The 19,486-nt window shown below is 40.2% G+C and overlaps 1 protein-coding gene across 6 annotated transcripts in view; it reads left to right on the forward strand.

Annotated features, from left to right (window-relative positions):
• cntrl (centriolin) overlaps positions 1–19,486 on the forward strand; it is a 53,116-nt gene that overhangs the window by 18,961 nt on the left and 14,669 nt on the right. For 5 of the 6 annotated variants that reach the window (XM_027145688.2, XM_027145691.2, XM_027145689.2 and 2 more), the window contains 19 exons: positions 14–234; positions 2,820–2,996; positions 3,195–3,329; positions 3,623–3,768; positions 3,864–4,074; positions 4,380–4,535; positions 4,713–4,892; positions 5,371–5,478; positions 5,649–5,790; positions 5,878–6,020; positions 11,595–11,775; positions 11,862–12,160; positions 12,409–12,566; positions 14,592–14,751; positions 14,873–15,003; positions 15,111–15,251; positions 15,339–15,465; positions 16,211–16,375; positions 17,908–18,067. In XM_027145688.2, coding sequence (XP_027001489.2) covers positions 14–234; positions 2,820–2,996; positions 3,195–3,329; positions 3,623–3,768; positions 3,864–4,074; positions 4,380–4,535; positions 4,713–4,892; positions 5,371–5,478; positions 5,649–5,790; positions 5,878–6,020; positions 11,595–11,775; positions 11,862–12,160; positions 12,409–12,566; positions 14,592–14,751; positions 14,873–15,003; positions 15,111–15,251; positions 15,339–15,465; positions 16,211–16,375; positions 17,908–18,067 — 3,141 coding nt within the window. The remainder of the gene's footprint in view (positions 1–13; positions 235–2,819; positions 2,997–3,194; positions 3,330–3,622; positions 3,769–3,863; positions 4,075–4,379; positions 4,536–4,712; positions 4,893–5,370; positions 5,479–5,648; positions 5,791–5,877; positions 6,021–11,594; positions 11,776–11,861; positions 12,161–12,408; positions 12,567–14,591; positions 14,752–14,872; positions 15,004–15,110; positions 15,252–15,338; positions 15,466–16,210; positions 16,376–17,907; positions 18,068–19,486) is intronic. The other variant, XM_027145694.2, reaches the window with a different exon arrangement.

The raw sequence follows: 19,486 nt of genomic DNA on the forward strand, positions 1-19,486 counted from the left end.
CCCTGTCTCATAGGTCAGATAGCAGCTAATGAAGCACTGAAGAAGGATCTAGAGGGCATAATCTCTGGACTGCAAGACTACCTGCATGGGGTGAAGGATCAAGCTCAACAGGCCCAATCTGAATGTCTGCGCCTGCAGAAGGACAACGACACTCTACAGCAACTCCTCTGGGACAAAGATCAACAACTCAGCCGACTGCAGCAAGTAGCCCAGATCTGTGAAAACACAAAGGAGGTTTGACCTTTTCCTCAATCATAAAAAGAGTTTTACTGAGCACGGAGACTGTCCATTCTGCTAAAATTCTACAAGAGTTTAAGAATAATGCCTGTGTGCAGATATCCACCTTTTTTCTGAGAAACTAATGAACATCCCCATGATGGATTTTAACTATAAACTGTACTTTAACTTAGGGCTGGGCAATATGGCCAAAAACTGTATCATGATATCAGTGTTTCATATCGGTCGATATCGATATATATTGAACTTTAAGACCCATTTAAAATAAGGACCAGGAGAAAAATATATTACATTTAAACATTTTTATTTTAAGCTTAACCTTCCTCTTATCATAATCCCTTCAGTTATTAAGACAGAAATGTCAACAACCAGGAAAACTCAAATAAATAAAATGTAAACATAAGTCTAAAGTCACAACGAACACTTAACAATTATCTCTTAACATTTAAGGTGCAAAATGAATGAAAATGTAAGTAATGCTTAACAAAGTGTAATAAAATAGTGCAAAGTGTTAAATATAAACATAGAGAAACCTGAGAATTTAGTGCAAGTTTAGTGCTAGGAAGTTCACTAGCTGTTCTCCTTCTGGTGAATAAAGTGTTTTAAAATATGTGCAGTGTTTTGTAAACGTAAATAAAACTGAGGTAGACTGAGATACATCTGTAATATAAAACACAAACCTGATACAGTAGAATAACATTGTTTGAAATATAAAACCTGCACAAATATGAAAAAGTAACTCAGTTTATTCTTACTCTAATCATACTTGAAGTTGAACTAAGTATATTTTTGTAGACTTATAATTAGGGCTGTAGCTATTTTAGTAATCGAGTATTCTACCAAAAATTTCATCGATTAATCGAGATAAAATGTATTTTTGCAAGAGCAATATTAAACATACAAGAGAAAATAAGATGGGTCTCTTAAAATGAATAACTAATTGGTTTCCTTTTTTAGAAAAATTAACTTTTATTTTTTAAATGCATAGTATGCAATGCATACAACAATATTTTCTATCAAAAATAAACATTTAGATACCCGTTGTTTCTCTGTCTATACTTGTACTGTAAGTTGAGGCATACTAAGGCATACATTAAAATAAATAGTAATAATAATACAAAAATACTGCCTTAAGTCATGCAGCTTAACTTTCAGAACTAAAAGATTCAAAATCTACAGATCAGCCATAACAAACCTTTACTGTCTAATTTGGAATGCTTTGTGGTATTTAAGAGGCAAAAAACATGGACAGGAACACTTGGACCTAGAGGCCATGAGGCCTTGCATGGTTTCACAGTGAGTCCTTTAAGTATATATATATATATATATATATATATATATAAATCAGAATATAAAAGGTCTCTCTCTCTCTCTCTCTCTCTCAACGTGTGTGCTTTAAAAGTATTTAAAGGAGCATGTGATTGCAACGAAAAAAGGTATCAACATGCTCAGAATTGAGGCTTGCCCTGCGCTTTGAAGAAATGTTTCCTGCTGCTGAAAACAGATGCTCTAATAGTGTCCCAAAACTTGGACATTTTCTGTCGTTTTCTCCTGTTTGATTCTTCTCTTTGCTCATTGACATTGTTATCGCGCCCTTCCATTTTGCAGCCCGCACGCGCCCTCAAATCAAAAGACCGCTAACTCTGCGCCGCTCCTTCCGCTTTTACATAAGCGCATTGTCACACACACACACACACACACACACACACACACACACGCAAAATAATTGCACAATAACATGACGTGAACTTTAAAATGAATTAAAAGAGGCTTCAAGGCAGAGGAATTTGCCTCGAAAAATGCTGGCGAGCTCACTTTTCCTCTTTTATTTACAATTTCCCTCACTCGCTGAGGCGCTCACTTTCTGCTCATCAGTCGCCGGTTACTGAAGAGGAATCCAGCACCAGCACGAGACAACGATATGACGCAACCAAACTGATACTGTTACATGATTGGCTGTTAGAGTGTCACTCTCTACGTTGCTAGTTTACCAGAGAGTGAGCGCCTTTGTTAATGCAATCAAATTTGCTTCGCGACTTCTGTTTTCTTCCGACGAAGAATAAAAAATAACGAACGTCTTATCGAGCACATTTTATATCGCTATCGATCACGTGTCTATCGCAATACATATCGTTATCGTTTTATCGCCCAGCCCTACTTTAACTATACTATTGTAAATTAAGAGTGGAATTAATTTAACAGAAACTTTTTGATTGTTTGTAAGAATAAACTGTGGTTGAAATATACTCTGTGGCTGCCACAACAACAGCAATAATCTGAAGAAATTCAAGGAACATTCTTGTTTTCAGCACCAGCAAACCTGAAAAAGTCTGTGTCTGGCATCTTAAGTCTTGTATTCTCTCAAATATTGACAAAAGGAATTGAGCATGTTTTTCAGTGTTGAATTATGTGTGCTGGTATCATTTTGTGGACAAAAAGCCCTATGAGCTTCACCTCAAAATTAGTTATAAGTTTAACATCAGCTAGGAACATGAATTAATTTAGCTGTAAATACTCCTGGGAAAATTATTTTACTCTTTATATGAATTGTATTGTAATTGTGAAGGTTTTGGTTGGTATAGGAGTTGCTGCAACACCAAGAGGAGTTGCAAACTCTGCGGAGAGAGAACCTTGAGCTGAGGGAGGCTCAAGGACATGTCAGTGCCTATGAAGCTGATTTAGAGTCCGAGCTGCAAGAGAAAGACTATAAGGTCAGCCACCTGGAAGAGGAGCTGAGTCGATTGCACCAGCTCAGTCAGGTACCTTCCAAAACCGCTTTAAGATGGTTAAATGAAAATGAATTGAATCTTGTTATTTTTCATGTTTATGTATGATTGAAATATATTATTTGCTTTTGAAATTTGTGAGTAGGAAAAAGCATTTTATACACTATAAATTGTTTGTAAGCACCTTGAATAGAGTGCACAGAAATACATGTATTGACCTGTTCCATGTAGCTGGAGCATTCTACGCTGCATTCAGAGCTGTTGAAGGAGAGACAGGCTAAGGAGAACGCCCTGACTCAGCTACAGCTAGCTTCAGAGAGAGAGCTGGAGAACTCTGATCTCCTGCAACAGCTCAACATGCTGCAGGTGTGTTCTCATGGAGCTATGCTCACAATAAGTGTTTTTTTTTGTTTTGTTTTTTTTGGCCACCCAGAAAGTTTGGAGCCATTGAGCAATTACTGTGAACAGTTTCTACTATTGAGTAAATATAATTAGCTTGCCATCTGTGCTGTTATGGATACAAGGTTGACCGTAGCCTTATCTGTTTGCTCTTGAGATGCATGACTAAACTGAGCTAAAAATAATCCAAAGTGTGGTCTCCATTTGCAACTATGGGCTGTTTATTTTTTTTTTACATGATGTTCCATGTGTAACTACAGAGGGAGAAAGGTTCTCTAATGGAGAAGGTCAGTGTCTTGCAGCAAGACTTGCAGACGCTTAAGAGGGAGCTGCTGTGCCCTAAACAAGTGGCCAAGAGATTGCAGGGGCTAAAGAAAGTCATTGCCACAGGGTCATCGGAAATAAGGTATATAATGATAACTTGGGGGACAGTAGGAATGAACATTTTAATTGATATTCAACTGAGTAGTGTAATCATGTTGATGTGGTTTCATCTAACAGCAGAGTGAATGGTGATGAAGATGTGCTCAGCGAAAGCTTTGCTGAACTGCAAGAAGAGCTTCACCGTACCGTTTCTGCTGCTTTGAGAGACCGAGATGCAGCCCAGAGTGCTCAAGATAGGCTGGTAAATGAGCGGAACATTCTCAGAAACAGGCTTGCACATAGTCAGGAGAAATACCAGAGTGCATGTGAAGAGGCCCAACAGACCAGGGTGAGTTGATTTACACAAACCCATAGGGATAATAATTATATTATCAGCATACAACATAACATGTAACAATGTAGTTACTGTGGTTGTGATAGTTCTGTTTTAAGTCACTGTATTTTGAGAAGTTAAAGATTCTTATTCTAGTAAAGCTTGCGTCATCTTGTAAAATCTCTCAATATACTCTTTAGCTTCTTAATTTTTTTTCAGAAAATGCAGCCAGTCTAAGGAATAAAATGACAGGATATTCTTAGAGGATTTTCTCCAGGCTTTAATTGGTGTGATGCATTAAAAGATTTTGGTCCCAACAGGCAGCAGAGAAGTGTGAGGAGGAGGCTGAGCTCCTCCATCTGAGGCAGGAGCTGCATGAGGCACAGGAGCAGCAGTACCTGATGCTGCAATGTCTTCAAGAAGTAGAGAGAGAGAGAGATCAGCTATTCTTGGAATTGGGGAAGCAAGACAAACAGGTGTGTAAAAGCAAGAACAATTTGAGGACATTTTGATATTTGACAAGGGGGTAGAAATATATATACTGTTAGCAGTAGATTAATGCAATAAATTGTATAGTCTAACAATTGGTCTTAATTGTTTGAATATTTTACATATGAAATATACAGAGTTGTGTTCTGTGTGTTTGTTCACAGATAAAGGCTGAGGAGACTCAGGCACAAGAACAGCTACAGACCTTAGAGCTAGAGTTAAGAGAGCTTAGGAAATCCTTCACTGTCGCTGATCAGCTGACTGCAGAGCAGCTGAGTACTGCCAAAGATGAGCTCCACTCGCTCCACAGCACAGTGCAGAGAATCAGTCAGGAGAGAGCGGAGGTAAAAATGTGCAACTGGATATAGAATTGTTTTATTGCTTTTATTTATTTGAAGTCATAAAAGTTTATATATAATATTGTAATTTAATGCTTGCTCTCATGCTAAATTACAGTACAATTTGTGTTCTATTTTTTCACATTTTTGTATGTGTTAATAATGTTGTTTTCTTTGTGGCATTGAATAAAACAAATGGAAAACTCAGAATAAATCTGCCGGTACAGTTAAAGCTTTCTTCCAATTCGACCCAAGAGAAACATGTTTTCATGTATTAGGAAAACATAAAAAAACATCACCAATTCCATCCAACTTTTTAACATATACACTTGCAATGACTGTATGAGTTTTCAAGTGATGTCTTAAAGCTATCAGGTTGTATTTTGCAGATTTGGCAGTTTTCTTTGGTCACAATATTCCAGTGTTGAGCTAATCACTCAGACAAATATTAGGATTGGGGTAAACAGGGCTTTTCTGTTTGTAGGATGCAGAGGACTTAGAAGAATCCAGGGTGCAGGCTGCTCAAGCCATGCAAGATCTAACAAAGGCAGAAGCAGAAATCCAGGGTCTACATAAGCTGCTTCAAGACAGGGTAAGTTTAGACATGTAATTACAAAAGTTTCAACAAATGCTCCATCATATGTTTTTAAGACCATGATGACTTGTCACATGTTATAAAAAAGTTAGGAATGACATAAAAAGTGAGTTGACAATGCTGGAATATTCATCTGTATCCTAATCTGTATATTGTTTTTTTTTTAGGTTCCTCTGTCAGACACAGATAGCCTCAGTATACCAGACTCCAGTTTTCAACAACAGGAGTTAGCCAGGCTGAGTCAGGTTTTAAAAAGGCAACAGGTTCAGACCAAACGGCTACGAGATCAGCTGGCTCAGGCACTAGAAGGTAACAACCTCAATATACACTGTTTTACTAAACCTTGGCCTTTTAAAAAAAATGACTTATTGATTCCTCCATTGCTTGTATGAATAGATAATAGTGGAAACCTGGACGAGCTGATTGAGGAAATAGAAGCTCTTAGAGACACTCTGCTGCAGCAGAGCAATTACCTGTCCAGTTTCGTGCATACTACACCCAGCAGTGGATGTTGGTACTATGTTCCACCATACCAAAGTGTGAGTTATGTTATCTAGTTTAAAACCTCACTGTCTCTCTTTCACTAAAATACCCTCAACCCTCCATTATTGTTGTTTATTTAATTTTTTTGCTATTTAAAAAAAGCCCACTCACAACACAAATTTAAGACTACACTCAGTACACCCTATTTATACTTGATGTATGACTGTGTGTGCATGTAGATGTTGACTTGGACAGTGTGAATGTTGCATGTATTAGTTCTGATTGTTTTTGTGTGTTATACATGATATGTTTGGTTTGTCTGTAGAACTGTATTGTTGGCTATGGTGACATGATTCTCTGGAGTATGTGGGTGATGATGGGTGTCCAAATAGTTAAATAGAGTTAAATTTGGTAGTTATTGATTAAGGCAGAGAGTTTTTCTTTTTGTCGTTTGTTGTTGTCGACAATTATTGCGTTTCTCCAATGCCTGATAAATTCCAGACTACATGATATCAGGTGACATTGAAAGTAGGGCTGCACGATTTAGGGAAAATGTCATATTGCAATTATTGAGGTCAATATTGCAATTGTGATATGCGATTGCGATATAATAAACAAATAGTATCATGAGGCAACTTGCTTGGTTTTCAAGGAAAATGATTACTGATCATTTTGAAATTTGTATTTCTAAACTCAAACTAGCAACAACAACAAACAAATGCAAAACGTTTTCAAATTAAAATATAAATCTAGATTTCTAAAGTTCGTCGCGACAAACTTTGATGTTGACGTTGACGGTGCAACTATTCGCGAAGGCCGGTGCATTTTGGAGGCGAGTGGACAAAGATTGTGAAAGCTACTGGACCGCTAGGGTGCCAATACTTTTGGAGGTGAGTGGACATGAGCATGTGAAGTGACCATAATACCCGTGGGGAAGTTCCACTCATTGTGCTGAGTGTTTTGATATGTCACATGTCCATGTTGTGCAAATTTTTGATTTCGCTTGTTTTGGGGGCGGGGCTACACGTGACATCACGTGACATGACCAAAATACCCATGGGGCAGTTCCCCTCAATGTGCTGAGTGTTTTGATATGTCACATGTCCATGTTGTGCAAATTTTTGATTTTGCTTGTTTTGGGGCGGGGCTACACGTGACGTCACGTGACTTGACCAGAATACCCATGGGGCAGTTCCCCTCATTGTGCCGAGTGTTTTGATATGTCACATGTCCATGTTGTGCAAATTTTTAATTTTCACGTGATGTCATGTGATGTCACGTGACGTGACCAGAATACCCATGGGGCAGTTCCCCTTAGTGTGCTGAGTGTTTTGATATGTCACATGTCCATGTTGTGCAAATGTTTAATTTTGCTTGTTTTTGGGGTGGGGCTACATGTGACATCACGTGACGTCACGTGATGTGACCAGAATACCCGTGGGGTAGTTCCCCTCATTGTGCTGAGTGTTTTGATATGTCACATGTCCATGTTGTGCAAATTTTTGAATTCGCTTGTTTTTGGGGCGGGGCTACACGTGGCCTCACGTTACATCACGTGACATGACCGGAATACCCGTGGGGCAGTTCCCCTCATTGTGCTGAGTGTTTTGATATGTCACATGTCCATGTTGTGCAAATTTTTGATTTCGCTTGTTTTGGGGGCGAGGCTACACGTGACGTCACGTGACGTGACCAGAATACCCGTGGGGCAGTTCCCCTCAAAGTGCTGAGTATTTTGATATGTCACATGTCCATATTGTGCAAATTTTTGATTTCGCTTGTTTTTGGGGTGGGGCTACATGTGACTTCACATTACGTCACGTGACGTGACCAGAATACCCGTGGGGCAGTTCCCCTCATTGTGCTGAGTGTTTTGATATGTCACATGTCCATGTTGTGCAAATTTTTGATTTCGCTTGTTTTTGGGGCCGGGCTCCACGTGATGTCACGTGGTGTCGAGTGACGTCACCAGAATATCCGGTGGTCTGCCAATACTTTTGGCAAAAAGTGGCTACTGAGAGTTTGGACATTTCATGTCAATACTGCAGTCATTATGGGATTCTACTTATTATTATACTGCGTGGATCACAGAGAGAGAAGCCGTGCCTGAGCTCTGCGCACGCTGTGTGTGTGAGAGCTTAGAGGAATTTTCGGAATTCCCCATTCAAGTCTTTGGGATGTTCGATCGTCGACTACCGGAAAACCGAAAATTCCATCGGAAGTCCGAAATAAAAACTTTGTCCGGAGTAAGGTCCTAAAGAACCTGTCCGAGTTCCGAGTAAATCGCTCGAAAACTTGCCGAGTTGTAAACCTCAAATGTTTATAATGGAAGTCTATGGGAAAAAAGGCCACTTTGAGCTTCCATACCGGGAATGCCGGAATTCTGATCTCTTAGAAAAATAGAAGCAACAAACTTCAGACCAGGGTTTACAACATATCCGAATTTGGTGCATGTGGCTCGAACGCCCTAGGCCGCATTTTTTTTTATACATTTTTGTCCAAGAATAAAAATAATAATAATAACTAGATTTGTAAAGTTCGTCGTGACAAACTTTGATGTTGGCTTTGACGGTGCAAGTATTCGCAAAGGCCGCTAGAGTGCCAATACTATTGGAGGTGAGCGGATATGAGCATGTGACGTGACCATAATACCCGTGGGGCAGTTCTCCTCATTGTGCTGAGTGTTTTGATATGTCACATGTCCATGTTGTGCAAATTTTTAATTTTGCTTGTTTTTAGGGCGGGGCTACATGTGACATCACGTGACGTCACGTGACGTGACCATAATACCCGTGGGGCAGTTCCCCTCATTGTGCTGAGTGTTTTGATATGTCGCATGTCCATGTTGTGCAAATTTTTGATTTCGCTTGTTTTGGGGGCGGGGCTACCCGTGACGTCACGTGGTGTCGAGTGACGTCACCAGAATATCCGGTGGGGTGGCAATACTTTTGGGAAAAAGTGGCTACTGAGGGTTTGGACATTTCATGTCAATACTGCAGTCATTATGGGATTCTACTTATTATTATACTGCGTGGATCACAGAGAGAGAAGCCGTGCCTGAGCTCTGCGCACGCTGTGTGTGTGAGAGCTTAGAGGAATTTTCCGAAAATTCCGTCGGAAGGCCGAAATAAAAACTTTGTCCGGAGTAAGGTCCTAAAGAACCTGATTTCCGGTGCTGGACACCGGAAAAAGTCACGACATGACCATACGTGCCACACGTGCCACTGCCTAAACTGAAACTCACTGGTCTTTTTTTTTTTTTTTTTTTTTAATTAGCGGATAGCGGTGTAGTGTATGAAATAGGCAAACAGCTTTCAGAGAGAATGGGTTGTCATGTCCACACATGCATTTATTTATTATTTATTTCATAAAATCGCAGCATTTTGCGTCATATAATCGCACAGGCTTGATATCTCGATTGCGATTGCGATATGATTAATCGTGCAGCACAAATTTAAAGTATAGCCAACTATACCCATTTGATCAAATCAGGTTGCTCATGTTGCAGTGCTAGTAAAATGTTGTCTCTAACACTAACATTTGAAGAAAAATCACTAACATGCTGCAAAAAATATAAGGGGGGAAATTTTAACATTACAAAGTACAGGATTTCAGCAGGATCTTATCACAGCTGAATTTTTCAGTTGGAAATAATCATCACTTGTTAGAACAGTCACTCCAGGACAATTAAGCAAAGAAGTGCTCAGTAGTAAATATTTGTGATGAACAAGCAATAGATTTTTTTTTAAAATTTAGTATTACTACCATATTGATACAAATATATTCATAAAAAAATCTGTGTATGAGCAGCGCAATTTCACAATCATGTCTACAAGATAAATGTCTACATTGTTAACACCAATTCTTCATTCAGATGAAAGTAAATCAGTGTCTAAAGGACACATTATACATACTTAGGGCTTAATTTATTAGTATCCTTGTCTGAGGTATTTAAATTACCTTAGGTTTCTTAAGCTGGAATATTTGTAATTTATTTATATTATTTACAGTGGGTACGGAAAGTATTTGGACCCCTTTAAATTTAAATTCTCTTTGTTTCATTGCAGCCATTTGCTAAAATAAAAAAGGTTCATTTTATTTCTCATTAATGTACACTCAGCACCCCATCTTGACAGAAAAAAAACAGACATGTAGACTTTTTTGCAAATTTATTAAAAAAGAAAAACTGAAATATCACATGGTCATAAGTATTCAGACCCTTTGCTCAGTATTGAGTAGAAGCACCCTTTTGAGCTAGTACAGCCATGAGTCTTCTTGAGAATGATGCAAAACGTTTTTTACACCTGGATTTGGGGATCCTCTGCCATTCTTCCTTGCAGATACTTTCCAGTCCCGTCAGGTTGGATGGTGAACTTTGGTGGACAGCCATTTTCAGGTCTCTCCAGAGATGCTCAATTGGGTTTAGGTTAGGGCTCTGGCTGAGCCAGTCAAGAATGTTCACAGAGTTGTTCTGAAGCCACTCCTTTGTTATTTTAGCTGTGTGCTTAGGGTCATTGTCTTGTTGGAAGGTGAACCTTTGGCACAGTCTGAGGTCCTGAGCACTCTGGAAGAGGTTTTGTTCCAGGATATCTCTGTACTTGGCTGCATTCATCTTTCCTTCAATTGCAACCAGTCATTCTGTCCCTACACCATGTTTCACTGTTGTATTGGGCAGGTGATGTGCAGTGCCTGGTTTTCTCCACACATACCGTTTAGAATTAATGCCAAAAAGTTAAATCTTGGTTTCATTAGGCCAGAGGATCTTATTTCTCATAGTCTGGGAGTCCTTCATGTGTTTTTTCATATGTCTTGCACCGAGGAGAGGCTTCCTTCGGGCCCCTCTGCCATAGAGCCCCGACTGGTGGAGGGCTGCAGTGATAGGAACTTTCTGGAACTTTCTCTCATGCCCCTATTGCATCTCTGGAGCTCAGCCTCAGTGATCTTTGGGTTCTTTTTTTTACCTCTCTCACCAAGGCTCTTCTCCCATGATTGCTCAGTTTGGCTGGACGGTCAGGTCTACGAAGAGTTCTGGTCGTCCCAAACCTCTTCCATTTAAGGATTATGGAGGCCACTGTGCTCTTGGGAACCTTGAGTGCTGCAGAAATTATTTTGTACCCTTGGCCAGATCCGTGCCTTGCCACAATTCTGTCTCTGATCTCTGAGCAATTCTGTCTCTGAGCTCCTTGGGCAGTTCCTTCGACCTCATGATTCATGATGCACTGTAAGCTGTAAAGTCTTATATAGACAGGTGTGTGACTTTCCTAATCAAGTCCAATCCGTTTAATTAAACACATCTGGACTCCAATGAAGGAATAGAACCATCTCAAGGAGTATCAGAAGAAATCACTCATTTTCTACCGCTTATCCGAACTACCTCAGGTCACGGGGAGCCTGTGCCCGTGATATTTCAGTATTTCTTTTTTAATAAATTTGCAAAAATTTCTACATGTCTGTTTTTATTTTCTGTCAAGATGGGGTGCTGAGTGTACATTAATGAGAAATAAAATGAACTTTTTTGATTTTAGCAAATGGCTGCAATGAAACAAAGAGTGAAAAATTTAAAGGGGTCTGAATACTTTCTGTACCCACTGTATATAGCTTTATCTTAAGCTATATATGTATTATTCCAGCACCATAGCCTTGGTTCTCAGGCTACACAGGACTCTGGCCTGGGTTCTCGGTATGTTCCATCACCTGACAGAGGCAAACTTTCCAGAAGCCAGCAGCACAAAGAGAAACGACCCTCTTCCAGCACAGGATACTGGGTTTATTCACCCCACCAACATGAACTGCACAATTATCAGAAAAGAGGTGATTAGTATTGGCTATGTACATGAATATACCACATCTGTTAAGCTCACCAGGGAAAACAAATCTCTCGTCTTCAATCTCTATAGAGTCTTCATACAGAAACAGCAATGGTGAGAGTGATGAAGAAGGCATTAGAGGAGCTCATTTCACCTCACCACCAGGCGCAATCATCTACACTGTGCCACCTGATGGCGCCCATCTTCCCCCAGGCATGGTCATTTATGCCCCACCTGTACCAGGCCTGGCTGTGGGACCTGGTGCAGTGTTCTATGGCCCTCCACCTGAAGGAGTCAGGCTGGTTTATGGCCCTCCTCCCAGTGGTTTACATATTCCGTTAATTCCTAATGGCACTCTACACTGCAATGTGCCTGATCATCTAGATATGGTGAGACACATTTTCTCCAGGCACTTGAAATATATATAAGGCTGTAGCATACACGTGCTCTAGCATATTAAGGTTTAAATATTAGCTAAGCCACATTTATGACTGGGATATTGTACTGAACCACAGAGAATATTTCACACTGCTTACTTGTTAAAAGTGATTTTGTATGTGTGCAAAAGGATATCATGTCTGAGTGCTGTGCTGTTCTTGAGTCTTTAGGCTGGTGGTGATGGCTTTTTGTTCTTCAGATACACTCTTCAAAAGTTGCAGACCATTCTTTAAGGGAGGAGCAGTCAGATAGTGTGGCAAGTAAGCGAGACCTGCTTAGGCTGGAGGAACAGAGATCAGAGTTACAGATGGAGCTTAAAGAGCTGCAGAGAGCTGTGAGCCAACTTCAGCGCCATAGGTCAGTAAAAATTGACCTACTTCCTGTCCACTATACTGTCACACCTGCTCTCAGCCTGCACTATACTCTCACACCAGCCCTCAGCCTGCACTATACTCTTGCATCTGCTCTTCTGCTCTCAGCCTGCACTATACTCTCACACCTGCTCTCAGTATTCACTATACTCTCACAACTGCTCTCAGTATTCACTATACTCTCACACCTGCTCTCAGTATTCACTATACTCTCACACCTGCTCTCAGTATTTACTATACTCTCACACCTGCTCTCAGCCTGCACTATAGTCTCACACCTGCTCTCAGCCTGCACTACCCTCTTACACCTGCTCTCAGCCTGCACTATACTCTCACACCTGCTCTCAGACTATTCTATATTCTCACACGCACCCTCAGACTGCACTATACTCTCACACCTGCTCTCAGCCTGCACTATACTCTCACACCTGCTCTCAGCCTGCACTATACTCTCACACCTGCTCTCAGCCTGCACTATACTCTCACACCTGCTCTCAGCCTGCACTATACTCTCACACCTGCTCTCAGCCTGCACTATACTCTCACACCTGCTTTCAGACTTTACTATATTCTCACACCTGCCCTCAGCCTGCACTATACTCTCACACCTGCTTTCAGCCTTCATTATACTCTCACACCTGCCCTCAGCCTGCACTATACTCTTGCATCTGCTCTTCTGCTCTCAGCCTGCACTATACTCTCACATCTGCTCTCAGCCTGCATTATACTCTCACACCTACTCTCAGCCTGCACTATACTCTCACATCTGCTCTCAGCCTGCACTATACTCTCACACCTGCTCTCAGCCTGCACTATACTCTCACACCTGCTTTCAGCCTTCATTATACTCACACCTGCCCTCAGCCTGCACTATACTCTTGCATCTGCTCTTCTGCTCTCAGCCTGCACTATACTCTCACACCTGCTCTCAGTATTCACTATACTCTCACACCTGCTCTCAGTATTCACTATACTCTCACCCCTGCTCTCAGTATTTACTATACTCTCACACCTGCTCTCAGCCTGCACTATAGTCTCACACCTGCTTTCAGCCTGCACTACCCTCTTACACCTGCTCTCAGCCTGCACTATACTCTCACACCTGCTCTCAGACTATTCTATATTCTCACACCCACCCCCAGACTGCACTATACTCTCACACCTGCTTTCAGCCTTCATTATACTCTCACACCTGCCCTCAGCATGCACTATACTCTTGCATCTTCTCTTCTGCTCTCAGCCTGCACTATACTTTTACACCTGCTCTCAGCCTGCACTATACTCTCACACCTGCTCTCAGACTTTACTATATTCTCACACCTGCCCTCAGCCTGCACTATACTCTCACACCTGCTTTCAGCCTTCATTATACTCTCACACCTGCCTTCAGCCTGCACTATACTCTTGCACCTGCTCTTCTGCTCTCAGCCTGCACTATACTCTCACACCTGCTCTCAGTATTCACTATACTCACACACCTGCTCTCAGTATTCACTATACTCTCACACCTGCTCTCAGCCTGCACTATACTCTCACACCTGCTCTCAGCCTGCACTATATTCTCACACCTGCTCTCAGACTGCACTATACTCTCACATCGGCTCTCAGCCTGCACTATACTCTCACATCTGCTCTCAGCCTGCACTATACTCTCACACCTGCCATCAGCCTGCACTATACTCTCACATCTGGTCTCAGCCTGCACTATACTCTCACATCTGCTCTTCTGCTCTTAGCCTGCACTATACTCTCACACCTGCTCTTGGCCTTCACTATACTCTCACACCTGCTCTTGGCCTTCACTATACTCTCACACCTGCTCTCAGCCTGCACTTTACTCTCACACCTGCTCTTGGCCTGCACTATGCACTCACATTTGCCCTCACTCTGCTTTTTAATTTCACAACCTGATCATTCTTGATAATTGAAATCATATCTAGAATAACTGATTTCAATTTTCTATAAATATGTCTTTTAGCTATGATTATGTTTTGGTTGTGTCTGCTGACAGGAGGCTGTTGGAGAGTTCATTGAGTCATGCAAAAGAGGACACTGTAATGGATGAGATGGAAGTTCTGGAGAAAACTCTCTTCAATCGCAGGACTGAACTACGAGAGGTAGACCGCCTGCTGTCAGAGGCCGAAGCAGACCTGAAGGATACCAGAGCTAAGGTCAGCCACAAGCATTACTTTCATTATTAGTTATTAATTAATTAACTTTCTGTTTTCAATAATAATAATAATCACAGGTATAAATTTTTACATGATTATATATTTGTCTGTGTATACATAGACCAAAGACACACTGCAGCACTACACTGAAGCTGAGAGGAAGTTAAAAGAGAGAGAACGTGAACTTGAGGACATTAAACAGCAAGCCCAGGATAGCACCAGACAACTAGCCCACACTAAACAACAAATCCGGTATTATTCTGATTTTATATTCTATACTGTAACACCTACATAATAGGATACTCTAGCTTAGCTTAGTACTGCTTGGCTTCAGACAGTTATGGCCCTCTTTGTCACAGCGATCTTCAAGAAGAGGTAAAGGATCTTCAAACATGTAAGCAGGATCAGAATAGCGCACTAAAACAAGTGGAAAAAGCGATTGCAGCTCGAGAAGCAGAGTTTCAAGAACTTAACAGAAATCTGAAGAGAGTAACCAATATGTAAGTTTCCTTCAGGTGTGATTCACAGCTCGCCTGAAAAGCCTTTCCTTGTCTTTTGTTTTTCTTACTACTTTTCTCTATGTCAAGAATGGAGGACAGGCAGAAAGAGCGGAGAGAGTCACAGTACCAGGAGGCTAATAATTTTATGGGCTTTAGAGACTCTGAGGATATTCTATACACCCGCAGAAAAGAGTTGGAGCATCTAAACACACAGGTAATGTTTAAAGTCCTCTGTAAAATGAAAACAATTTCGAATTGATATGTCAATTCAGAATTTTCAGAATTATATATACCACTGTGTATGCCATATAGCATATGTACTCACTTATAGTAAGAAGGCACCAAAATGAAGCTTCTTTCTGCAATAAACATAATGAAAATAAGGTTTAGAAGTCCATTTGATTGATGCTAAATGTGGTGAACGGAGATTTACTCATCACTTAATGCTGAAGCTTACTTCTTCCAGGTTTATTTACTGCATTCATAGACATCAAAGAAATCTATAAAAATCTATGAAAGTGGGTATGTTAGGGTTATCAAAAAACCCTAACAAATAGGTTGTGCATCAAATTATGTGTAATACAATGTTTCCAATCACACTTGAGTTGAACAGACAAGCACGACATGTGCTTTAACAAAGAGGAAATGAAAACAGAAGTCATGATACAATATTCATATCTAAGGTCTGAATTGTTTTGAAATGTATACTAGTAAAAGATAATTATCAGAAATTAGCACAACAGGAGCTAAAACACTCATTATTTCTTTATATTTTGTTATAATGTTGCTCTTATTTAGAATTAAATCAGTAACATTGTACTTATTTATCTGTATATTAAAATAGCTGTTTATTAATAATTAGACTTTGGAATTATTGGCATACATATGTTGCTTATTTGTAGCTCACTAACGTGTGTGTGTGTGTGTGTGTGTGTGTGTGTGTGTGTGTGTGTTTATAGGTGCTACTGCAGAAGGAACAGCTGTCTTTGCTTGGGAGAAAGCTAGAGCAGTGGAGGGAAGAGGAGGACATTGTAAGGGCAAATGTGGAAAAGCACCGGCAAAGCCTTGTGGAGGTTTTGAGGCAGGGAGAAGAGGACACACACCGTCTGCAGCAACACATTAAGGTTCACGGTTTCAACAATTGTATCAGCCACCAAGTAGCAAATTCAGACCTGCAAACCTTTACGCATTTTGTGTAGCAGATTTTGTGTATTTAGACATCAAAGTACGCTGCCACGATTTGTCACTTCAAAGTACGCATTGTGAAAAACCATTGATGCCTTTGAGTTCAACTGTCTGTGCATTTGCGCACCAGGCAATGCGCCTATGGGTGTAACCGCATTGGGCAGCAACCTGGGAAAATGATAATTCGACCAATCATAGCGCCAGTTTAAATCTCTTCAACACTACAAGAGGAGAGCCGTCAAAACGGATGTGGTTTTCATCTGTCTCTGTCCGTTTTCAATTCTTCTTACAGTGACTGTTTTTTACAAGTGAGGACTTAACGTAAGGTAAATGGCCAGAATTGTGAATTTCAAGCATTTTAATAAGCCTGCCGAACCACACGCGTCGTTAGACTCCTTTACTGGGGCATGTGCCCAAGTGTCCGGTGTTGTGCCTCAAGTTTAAGTTTTACGCACAGATCAAGTTTTACTTTATTTGCCAGTATTTATATACAGTAGGAAACCTAAGTCATGCCTGTAAACGCATTGCCATCGTACTTTAACGGAAAAGACAAACTGGCGTGAGCACGCAGAAATCAATATCCGCGAGCGTCTGTGTATCCCTTTTATAGCACGCAGTCATGCTATAACATGACGAAACTAATGTCATTTTTTAAATATCAATCGTATTCTGACTCGATTGTTACTGGCTCTGTAGATCACATCTGATGGACATCAGATTTTTTTGTGAAAAGCAGGGAAATAGAAGCAGAAAGTAGAAATGATGAAGGAGGTATTATTATATGATCAGCCAGTCAAAACCATAGTGAAGTCTAGAGTCTTGCAGTATTGCTGAGAAAATTAACACATGTATGTGTTGTCAAATGTTTAGTTCAGTAGATCTAATTTATGGCAATACATAAAGAGTTGTTAAAATAGTTTTTATGGTGCCTTTTCAATAAAATAGTTCTTCATGGTCTACTTGTATGTTGAATAACTTGATACAGTATGGTGGTGAGTGAGAACTCTGTGCTAAGTAAAAAGTTGTGATGAGTGAGCATGTGAACTTAATCAACACTGACCAGCAAATGTGCCTGACCTTGCGCCGCATTGCTGAAGTAAGTTGCTACTCAAAACTTTTTCCAAGGTTGGCAGGTCTGCAAATTTAAAATTGTCTGTTAAATACAATATTCCAGCATTTCTAAACCAAATCTCTGTCTACTGTGTCCACAACATATGACTTGTTTTAAGAAAATAAAAGATTGTTCAGATACTCTATTTAGATATTTCTTTAGAATCAAAGTTTATTTTGAAGACACATGATTTAAAACTTGATTTACAAATATTGTTAACCGAATCGTTACATGAGGATATGTATTGCATATAAATTGGCAGCACTAGCTTTAGACTTGCCTATGTGAATTTTGTATGGAATATGGAAACATTATTGTCCAAATGAATGCTATCAAATGGACGTATCCATGTGTGTGTAGGAGCTGCGTGTGGATGTGCAATCTCTTGCTGCACAAAAGGGTGAGCTGGACTCAAAGCTCTCGGAGAGGAGACGGAGACTGGCTCAGTATAAAAAGGAGGAGAAGAAAATTCAAGAGAAAGTGCAGGATCAGCATGCAGTCATTAACAAGCACAAAGCAGGTGAAATCAAAACACTTCTGTTAACAGACACACAGTCTGAGTATAGTGTATATTCTCTGAATAGCAGTTTGACACAGTACATTAGATGTGGACACAAGTTTAAATTTGTGCACTTCACTGTGGTTTGGCACAATGACTCATTCAGAAAGCCACAACCTGTTGCACTACTCACCTTGCTGTAGCTATGCTAACTTGTTCATTGTAGAATCAGGTATTTCTATGTGGAATGCACAAGCCACAGAAAATCGTTTCACAATCATTTAGTTAGGTTTATAGTCAACCATGTTGCAAGGTAGCCATTTTTTCAAGTTTTTTATATAGTGGAATAGGGTGCAGAATATTTAGTAAGCTTATTTTTTGTTCATCTAAGTTTAATTTTAGTACACACCAAAAATGGACACCTGACCGTCACACTCATTTATGTATCTTCCTCAGACTGTTACCACAAAGTTGGAAACACATAATTATACAGATGTCTTTGTAAGTTGTAGCATTACAATTTCTCTTCACTGGCAAAGAGAGACCACAAACATGTTTCAGCATGACATTGCCTCTGTGCACCACACAACTCCATGAAGACATGGTTTGCCAAGCCTGGAATGGAAGAATTGAGGATGAACCAGAATGCAGACTGTACCCCAGACCTCCTCTCCAACACAAACACCTGATCTCACTAATGCTTTTGTAGCTGAATGAATACAAAAATGAGTGGAGCATTAAAGACACAATCTTTGGATGAATGGGATGAAAAAAAAAACACATATGGGTCTGAAGTTCAGTTTTTGGGACACCCCTCCAAATCAGGTGTTCCAATTACTTCCATGGCCACAGGTGGATAAAATCACACACCTAGGCATGCAGACTGCTTCTACAAATATTTGTGAAACAATGGGTCACTCTCAAGAGCTTTCAATTTAAGTATCATACCATGATAGGTTGCCACTGGTGCAATAAGTCTATTCGTGAAATTTCCTCTACAAAATATTCCATGGTCAAATGTTAGTGATATTATAACAAAGTGGAAGCAATTGGGAACAACAGCAACTCAGTCATGAAGTGGTAGGCCATGTAAAATAAGTTGTATTCTCAACCATTCAGAACACCTCTGGGATGAATAAGAGCAGAGACTGTGGGCCAGGCCTTCTCATCCAACATCAGTACCTGACCTCATTAATATACTTCTAGAGAATGGTCAAAAATTCCCATAAACAAACTCCTAAACCTTATGGAAAGCCTTCCCAGAAGAATATGCAAAGGGTGGGACAACTCTATATTAAAACCTACAGATTTAGAATCGGTTGTCATTAAAATTCATGTGCATGTAAAGGCAGATGTCTCAGAACTTATCACAATATAGTATACATACTTTTGGCTATATAAGGTATGTTCCACTCTGGCTACCAAATTTGAATTACATTA

This window comes from Tachysurus fulvidraco, chromosome 9 (assembly GCF_022655615.1).
Source record: "Tachysurus fulvidraco isolate hzauxx_2018 chromosome 9, HZAU_PFXX_2.0, whole genome shotgun sequence".
NCBI classification, from domain to species: Eukaryota; Metazoa; Chordata; class Actinopteri; order Siluriformes; family Bagridae; genus Tachysurus; species Tachysurus fulvidraco.